The 10243-nt window shown below is 26.0% G+C and overlaps 1 protein-coding gene across 6 annotated transcripts in view; it reads left to right on the top strand.

Moving 5' to 3' along the window:
- Positions 1 to 10243, top strand: part of LOC126895028 (uncharacterized) — a 14064-nt gene that overhangs the window by 1465 nt on the left and 2356 nt on the right. For 3 of the 6 annotated variants that reach the window (XM_050666474.1, XM_050666477.1, XM_050666479.1), the window contains 4 exons: positions 6013 to 6279; positions 6351 to 6444; positions 9788 to 9805; positions 9966 to 10136. In XM_050666474.1, coding sequence (XP_050522431.1) covers positions 6013 to 6279; positions 6351 to 6444; positions 9788 to 9805; positions 9966 to 10136 — 550 coding nt within the window. Of the gene's footprint in view, positions 1 to 818; positions 1086 to 1156; positions 1251 to 6012; positions 6280 to 6350; positions 6445 to 9787; positions 9806 to 9965; positions 10137 to 10243 lie in introns of all 6 variants that reach the window. The other 3 variants (XM_050666476.1, XM_050666478.1, XM_050666475.1) reach the window with 2 other exon arrangements.

Genomic DNA, 10243 nt, shown 5'->3' with positions numbered 1-10243 from the left:
TTTTTTTAATATCAACTTTTACAAAAAAAGTAAGCTAAAAATGATTACTTTTAACATATTAAAAATCAAAATCAATAATAATTCGTAAACAATTCATTATAAAAAATGTATATTATATTTTTGAATCTAAGAATTACTAATCTGGATATAATTAAGGAAATAGAAGTTGATGTTGCTTTTGTAATTATCCACCAATTTCTTAGAATTAAAGACTATCTACAATTTTGCACCGAAGCGTTTATGATAGTGATTTTAATCATTGCCAGATATTATTTATACTTACTACATCCACCCTGTGCCTCGACCCCACTGTGCTATCGTTTTTTCTCCACAAACTGCATGAATGTGGACTGCCATGAGGCATTACTTCAGGGCGGCCAACACCGTCTCATATCACCACGATGTGAATTAGCCCGAAACTAATTAAGAACTGTTAGTGGGATCCGTTGTCCAAGTTGCACCGCGTGGAGGTTGAATCAGAACTTTTTGAGGAACGCCTGGTATTTCACGACACATAAAAACATAAAACACGACTACTTTAGGCGCCGGTCTAAACTAGCGTCCTCCTGTACCGGGTGTCGTGGCTGCGTCCGAGATACGGAGGTTCCCGAAACGCGTCCAGCGTTCCGAGGATGTGCAACCATCGCACGTAGATGAACACGTTTCGAAGTTTAGGCTCACCGTCAACCCGAAGCCCTGCCTGTTAACGAACCTATGGGTCAAGTCCATAAAGTCTTTTAAGAATTTTTATAATTGATTGATTGTTCTTTAGCGGTTATTTTAAAATAATCATGTTGAGAAATTTTTTACATTTACAGATAATATATCATTTATCAGATGTTGAAAAGTGTACATATTTGAAAACTAACGGAAAATGTCTAAATTTTAAATTTAAATTCAATCCAGTTGATGAAGATTGGAAAAGAAACAAATGTGAAAGTTTGGGATTTACGTTTATACAACATAAGAAATTTCAGTCAGTTTTATGTCAAAATTACGATACAGAAGAATTATATAAAGTATTTTCTGAACTAATATGTGGAGATTCAAAATATCTAAAAAAACTACAAAAAAATATTTGTTTAGTAAGTTAAAATGTATCATTTAACACAATTATTACTAATAAATTTAATTGTTTTATACATGATATAACTAGAGCATAAAAACAAATGATGACATTAAAAATCTTTTTGCTGATGAAGAATCATTTAATGATTATCTAAATCATCATATAATATTTGAAAATCCAGGTATGTTTTATTGACATTTAAGGATAATTTCTGTAATTTTGTAAACTACTTAATTATCTACAAAAAAAGAATGATATTCAGAATTTCTTTCTGACATGATTTCAATAATTTTTTTTTAAACAAGATAATATTTATGATCATCTTTAATCATTTATAAAAGATATTAATGGAAAAATTCACATTTATCTATGTATTATAAAATAATTTAACTAAGAAAAAACCGGTTAGTACAATATTTGAGTATTTAGATCAGAATATACCTATGCTTTTATACATAAACAGGAAAAGCACATATAGAAAATATCTAAAGATAAAGAAAATGGGTAGTGCTAAAATTTTCAAAGTTAATATTTTAGAATAAAATATATATATTATTTTTTTTATTAGTTTTTATGATGAACATATTATAGCTCGAAAATTACATAAGGATTAGATAACAATAAAATATTAATTTTAATATTGAATATTAAAATTTATTTTAAATTTTTTACTTAAATAAAATACACTCTAATTACTTTATTATTACAGAGTGCATAAAAATAACATAAATACCTCGTATCTTTTTTATTTCATTATACAATTATAAAAAGTATAATGATATCTGTCAGTTCTTAAAATCACTATCATAAAAACAAATTTTTGCCGCGACCCCACGAGCGTTTTAAAATTTCAACTGTTTTCGAGAAAAACTCACTCATGCCANGTTTTAAAATTTCAACCGTTTTCGAGAAAAACTCACTCATGCGTTTTACGACTTAAGGTTTGAAATTTTTATCAGACCCGCTCAATGACATTTCTGAAATATAATGAAAAAATCAATTCAATCCGTTTATTTTTCACCGTTTAGCGACCTTTTTTTTCATGCGCTCGATATGCCATGGCTCCCCGCCCGAAATTCTTGCGACAATTTATGACATGATAATGATTTTTTTTACGATTCGCAATCATACCACGGCTTTCTGTATGTGCCGAGGAAGCGCCATTTTTTTTGAGGGAGCGCAAAAATTGGAAAATCCGATATCCGACCAAAATTCTGACCGCTACGAGAGTTTGAAATTCATGAAATTTTAACAGAAAATGACGATTTTTCCGTATGCTAATAATACACATGTACGCGACCTATTATATTTTCTTATTATATAATAGAACAAGGAAAAGACGCTTTTCTGGAAAAATTACTTAGCGTACTCGGATTTCCAAATTTTTTTTTTATTTTTTTAAGTCCACACGCATGGTTTTAATATGCACATTGACTCATTTCTGCTCATACGATTATTCGGAATCTTAATTATATGGTGTAATAGGTATTTTTATTAGGACACTATTTTGTATTTGCACATAGCACTATATTTTATCGAGAAATATTATATGTTTCATATAATTTTTAAGACGGTTATAATTATATAAGTTTCTACTTTATCAGTTTATGTTTATCAGAACATTACATTATTAATAATGTTTTTTTTCTCATATATGATATATGAGTCTATTAGTTTATTGTTTAAATTGGAATTTATCTATGACAACTATACTGTCCAATGTTAAAACGCAGTTACCATTATTTTTATCAAAATTAAATTTTTCACATAGTCTCACGTATAATAACCTGCTAAATTATTTTGTAATTATTTTATAATTTAAACACAATTATTATAATTAGAATATTAATAATTTTTGTGTATACCAGTGGTGTATTTAAGGGACTTAACTTAACTTCTGATAAATAAGGACCTAATGTTCTTTTTTTCTTAATTATATTGATTTTTAGCAAAAAAAATTCTATAACATGTTTAAATATTAAATACCCTCCTAAAATAATTTTTGAATAAGCCTAAAGGAATACCTCATTAACAAACGTCAACCTTATACCCAATATATTTTACTATATTCTCTTTTTTAATTTTCATGATTTTAATAATTACATTTTTAATATATTTTTGTTACACTGATTTTGATGTAATATTTTTTCTACATAACACTTATCGTGCTCGGCGTAGCCGGGTACCCCTACCGGAATCAGTGGCATAATTATTATGACGGCCAGAAGAGGCTTACGCGCCTTCGTAGATCTTCGTAACTGGGGCAAAGTCATATCTAGGCGGAGTCTAGTTGTAAAATAATTTAACTAAGCAAAAAACCGATTGATACAATATTTGAGTATTTAGATCAGAATATACCTATGCTTTTATACTTAAACAGGAAAAGCACATATAGAAAATATCTAAAGATAAAAAAATGGGTAGTGCTAAAATTTTCAAAATTAATATTTTAGAATAAAATATATTTTTTTTATTAGTTTTTATGATGAACATATTTTAGCTTGAAAATTACATAAGGATTAGATAAGAAAAAAATATTAATTTTAATATTAAATATTGAAATTTATTTTTAATTTTTTACTTAAATAAAATTCACTCTAATTACTTTATTATTATAGAGTGAATAAAAATAACATAAATACCTTGTATTTTTTCATTTCCGAATTAAAAATTTGATTATAAAATTATCGACTAAAAATCTATTTAGTATGCTAAAACACGACGTTTTAGTGCAACTATTAGTGTGAAACTAAAAAACCGTATTTTTGAATGTTGTTATGCCAAAAAATATATATTAATGTACTAAAGTTTTAAATGGACATTTTAGAGTGGGTATCTACCACACTAATCATGTTTTTAGTATACTAATTAATGTTATCATTAATTAGTATACTATAATTAATTAGTATTTATAACGTTCTCAGATTAATTTAATAATACAAAAATAGAATATCTTAATATATGTATATCTATAAATTATTGAAAATGGTCAAGATAATGACCACACAAATATGAAATTAAATATAGCGGTATATCTGTTCTTTGGTATGTCAATAAACTAATTACAATATGGTAATGTACATATATTTTCTAGTTACATTAATAAAATGTTATTTTCTGTAGTTTTGTTTAAAAGGGCATTTGTACACAAATTTAAACTAATAAAAGATCTACTAAATTTAATTAATTAACTAAATTCATAAGGGCTAAAAATATTTTAAAATAACTATATACATTATTTCTACACAATTTCCAAAATTTTTAGAGATCTATTTTGTCAACTGAGAAGTTGAGTCTTCTAGCTTCCTAGTTATACCAATGTCTACTAGACAATTTTAAAATTTAAAATTACTAATCAATTTTTCGTGAGAATTTTTTGCAGTAACTAATATGATAAAATTCATGAAACTTTTCAAAAGTTGACCCCCAGGGTCAAAAGTAAGAATTAGGCAGTCATGATATTGTAAATGTATAAAATGAAAAATGAGAGTGACTGACGATGGCTGAAGAGACAAAATCATATAATCACAATTATAATTGTGTGTTAATTTAAATAAATATTGTGTGCGACGACACACATGAACCGGAAAAGGACACAACGGCGACATCAGTGTATGCGTAGTTGACAAACACCTGGGACCGGTTGAATGATTGACAGTATTGTAGTGATCAGCTGGGCGTTTTATTATCACAATGATAATTTGCACTACCATTCTATAATATTCCAATTTAATAAATCATAAATCTAAAAAAGAATGACCTCAATTTAACAATGGATTTTTACAATTATAATCAAATTTTATAATACATTCAATCTTTTTTTTCATTGGTTTTTTTTAGTTAAAGTAAATCAATAAAATTAATTAAGTTCTGTATATTTCCTTCCATTGTAGAATCCTTTTAGACAACAAAAGTTAATTAGAAATTATTAATATGATTTCTATTTAAGTGATCTATTACGATATAAATGCAAAAAACTATTGTGATATACTGAGAAATTTATTATAAATAGTAATTATAAAATTTCCTGAATACATATTAATATTAAAAATACCATTTTTTCTATTTAATGATGTCAAATTCAAACTTAAAAGTTAATTAAATATTATGGTTTAAAAAAATTTATTTTTTTAATATCAACTTTTACAAAAAAAGTAAGCTAAAAATGATTACTTTTAACATATTAAAAATCAAAATCAATAATAATTCGTAAACAATTCATTATAAAAAATGTATATTATATTTTTGAATCTAAGAATTACTAATCTGGATATAATTAAGGAAATAGAAGTTGATGTTGCTTTTGTAATTATCCACCAATTTCTTAGAATTAAAGACTATCTACAATTTTGCACCGAAGCGTTTATGATAGTGATTTTAATCATTGCCAGATATTATTTATACTTACTACATCCACCCTGTGCCTCGACCCCACTGTGCTATCGTTTTTTCTCCACAAACTGCATGAATGTGGACTGCCATGAGGCATTACTTCAGGGCGGCCAACACCGTCTCATATCACCACGATGTGAATTAGCCCGAAACTAATTAAGAACTGTTAGTGGGATCCGTTGTCCAAGTTGCACCGCGTGGAGGTTGAATCAGAACTTTTTGAGGAACGCCTGGTATTTCACGACACATAAAAACATAAAACACGACTACTTTAGGCGCCGGTCTAAACTAGCGTCCTCCTGTACCGGGTGTCGTGGCTGCGTCCGAGATACGGAGGTTCCCGAAACGCGTCCAGCGTTCCGAGGATGTGCAACCATCGCACGTAGATGAACACGTTTCGAAGTTTAGGCTCACCGTCAACCCGAAGCCCTGCCTGTTAACGAACCTATGGGTCAAGTCCATAAAGTCTTTTAAGAATTTTTATAATTGATTGATTGTTCTTTAGCGGTTATTTTAAAATAATCATGTTGAGAAATTTTTTACATTTACAGATAATATATCATTTATCAGATGTTGAAAAGTGTACATATTTGAAAACTAACGGAAAATGTCTAAATTTTAAATTTAAATTCAATCCAGTTGATGAAGATTGGAAAAGAAACAAATGTGAAAGTTTGGGATTTACGTTTATACAACATAAGAAATTTCAGTCAGTTTTATGTCAAAATTACGATACAGAAGAATTATATAAAGTATTTTCTGAACTAATATGTGGAGATTCAAAATATCTAAAAAAACTACAAAAAAATATTTGTTTAGTAAGTTAAAATGTATCATTTAACACAATTATTACTAATAAATTTAATTGTTTTATACATGATATAACTAGAGCATAAAAACAAATGATGACATTAAAAATCTTTTTGCTGATGAAGAATCATTTAATGATTATCTAAATCATCATATAATATTTGAAAATCCAGGTATGTTTTATTGACATTTAAGGATAATTTCTGTAATTTTGTAAACTACTTAATTATCTACAAAAAAAGAATGATATTCAGAATTTCTTTCTGACATGATTTCAATAATTTTTTTTTAAACAAGATAATATTTATGATCATCTTTAATCATTTATAAAAGATATTAATGGAAAAATTCACATTTATCTTATGTATCTTATTATATAATAGAACAAGGAAAAAACCGGTTGGTACAATATTTGAGTATTTAGATCAGAATATATCTATGATTTTAAACTTAAACAGGAAAAGCAAGTATAGAAAATATCTAAAGATAAAGAAAATGGGTAGTGCTAAAATTTTCAAAATTAATATTTTAGAATAAAATATTTTTTTATTTTTTTTATTAGTTTTTATGATGAACATATTATAGCTCGAAAATTACATAAGGATTAGATAACAATAAAATATTAATTTTAATATTGAATATTAAAATTTATTTTAAATTTTTTACTTAAATAAAATACACTCTAATTACTTTATTATTACAGAGTGCATAAAAATAACATAAATACCTCGTATTTTTTTTATTTCATTATACAATTATCGACTAAAAAATCTATATAAACAAAAAACTCAGCACAGTGGGGACCTGGCTCAGTGGGGAAGTGACATAGTTGGATCAAGTATAATGATATCTGTCAGTTCTTAAAATCACTATCATAAAAAACGTTTCGAATGCAAATCTGTAGATAAGGTTTAATTTTAAAAAAATAATGGATTAGTCCTAAAGCAAAAGTGACTTCTATATCCTTCATTATTCCTAATTAGATGTTCTATGATTAATAAGTATTGTATGAATAAATGTTTATTATAGAAATTTATTATAGTATGAGATTGATATTGAATAATTTAGTATTGTAATATTTTCGGAGAATTTAAAAAAAATTAGAAAAGAAGTTTGATGGCGAACATGTGTAAAAATTGAATGACTTGATATAAAACCCATTTTCACCGTGAAGATAAAATAATGTCCGAAATTTGTTTTTTCCATGATAAAGTATATTACATTAGCTTTAATTTAAGATATATATAAAAGTGTCAGACTTTCCGGAATATTTTCAAAAGTTAAGTTGAAAAAGTTGTCATTTTGAAACCCCCTGTGGGATGTTAAAAGGTAACATTTATAAAAGAAATAAACCTAATTATAAGTAAAGACATTATGCATCTATAAAAAAAATGACATTGATTTGTTCATTTTTGAAAAAGTTATGGCAGATTTAATTTAAAATTTTTTTGAAATTTAGCCATTTTTAAATTTGTAAATTTTATGGAAATTTCCCCTATTTATGATAAAGTAGAGAAATTTTTTCAATTTTTGAGGCTCATGTCTTTGACAAGATACAATTTGTGATCTTTTGAGGTAATGTTGAAAGAAATCGGTTGGGTTGAAAAATTAGTAGACATTGATGTAACTAGAAAGCTAGAAGACTCAGCTCCTCAGTTGACAAAATAGATCTCTAAAAATTTAGGAAATTTTTGTATTATTAAATTAATTTGAGAACGATATAAATACACCAAAGTTAAACGTTTCAATAAGAAAATGAATGATAATAGTAATTAGTTTACTAAAATCATGATTAGTGTGGTAGATACCTACTCTAAAAAGTTCATCTAAAACTTTATTACACTAATATATATTTGTTGGCATATTAACATTCAAAAATACGGTTTTTTAGTAACACACTAATAGTTGCACTAAAACGTCGTGTTTAAACATACTAAACACATTAGTACACCAATATAAAATTCAAAAATAGACCCCCTGGTCAAAAACGACTTGAAGGCGACGACACACATGAACCAGAAGGGGAAACAACGGCGATATCAGTGTATGCGTAGTTGACAAACACCTGGGACCGGTTGAATTATTGACAGTATTGTAGTGGTCAGCTGGGCGTTTAATTATCATAATGATAATTTGTTATGAACGATTGATAGCGATTGTACAACAAGAAAAATATAAAAAGGAATGTGCAACTATAATTATTTAGGACTATTTAATTACGTTATTACCGAATTCTAACAATCAAAAATAGTTTTGATTCACCACGAATTTAACACCACTTAGACAATAACACCGCATTACTAATTGATGAACAGTTACACTTAATTAAATGATGTTCACCAATTACTAATTTAATTAACTTATCGTGTTAAATAATACTAATAATGATAGGTCAATATTTTACGTCACAATATATATAATATACATATAATATGTAAAGGGAAATAAATAAAAGGAAATGGTTTTCTTAAAACCATTGAAAGAAAGAAAGAGGTATATAAATAATATTTATCATAAAAAAATCATATTGATCCATTTATTTTTCAAAAATTTATAGCACATGTTAAAAATATAAAAAAGAATTTTTTTTAAAAAATCATATTTTTTTTTAATAATTGTAAAGTCTGTTTTCACCATAAAGACAAAATAAAGTCCGATATTTGTTTTTTTCATTATAAAGTACATTACATTAGTTTTAATTAAAGATATATATAAAAGTGTCAGTATTTCTGGAACATTTTCAAAAGTTAAGTTCAAAAAATTCTTCTTTCTATATGCATTTTAGCTTCGATCCGATGCTGAGAATATATTAATTTTAATATGATTTTTTTTTTTCAACCAAACCAATTTCTTTCAACAATACCTCAAAAGATCACAAATTGTATCTAGTCAAAGGCATTAGCCTCAAAAATCATAAATAGGGGAAATTTCCATAAAATTTACAAATTTGAAAATGGCTAAATTTCAAAAAATTTTTAAATTAAATCTGCCATAACTTTTTCAAAAATGAACTAATCAATGTAATTTTTTTATAGATGCATAATGTCTTTACTTTTCATTAGGTATATTTCTTTTATAAATGTTACCTTTTACCAGCCCACAGTTGTCAAAATAACAAATTTTTCAACTTTAACTTTTGAAAGTGTTCTGAAAATACTGACACTTTTATATATATCTTAAATTAAAGCTAATGTAATATACTTTATAATGAAAAAAAAAAATGTTATATAGTGAATAAATTATTCATTTTATGACCTCATTATTAATGTCTAAATATTTTAACACTATAATTAATTATTTAAATAATCTTAAAATAATAAAAAATTCTAATAAATTTCAATTATTTTATTATTGATCTTTTTTCCTGTGAAATAAGTAAAAATTAATAAATAAATCATGTGTGATGTAAGCTAAATTTGTAGTTTTAAATATATAAATACATTTACATTATAATTAATTAATGAAATTATCTTAAGACAACAACGAAATTGCTGATAAATTGTTTATTTATTTTAGTTTCACCATATGAAAAAGGTAAGTTTTAAAAAGTACCAATAGTTATAAAAAGTAGCACTTTTTAAAAATAATATAGCCATTCATATCTTTTAATAATTTTATATGGTATTTCGTATGTAAAATAAATATTTATTTAAAAAATCGATAAAAAACATTTGATATAAGTAACCATTTTTAGATGGAACAGAAGAATGTCCGATTTGCTTGAAAAATGACCAATTATCTGTTCTTTTGAACAAGTGTCTCCACTCTTTATGTAATAATTGTGCTGATATACTAGTAGGTAGAAATGAAAAGAAATGTCCACTTTGTAGAACAAGATTTAGTCATTACATAGACGAAGTCGAAGGTATAGTAATAAAAAAATGTGTAAATATTTTTTTAATGATGTATGATAAATAAAGATATTGATGATTAGCAAAGCTGCATCTAGAGTGACTGGCACAGGATGCAGAT

Source organism: Daktulosphaira vitifoliae, unplaced genomic scaffold, assembly GCF_025091365.1.
Source record: "Daktulosphaira vitifoliae isolate Bord-2020 unplaced genomic scaffold, ASM2509136v1 Scaffold_1, whole genome shotgun sequence".
Taxonomy (NCBI): Eukaryota; Metazoa; Arthropoda; class Insecta; order Hemiptera; family Phylloxeridae; genus Daktulosphaira; species Daktulosphaira vitifoliae.
This window is presented reverse-complemented; position numbering and strand designations above follow the sequence as displayed.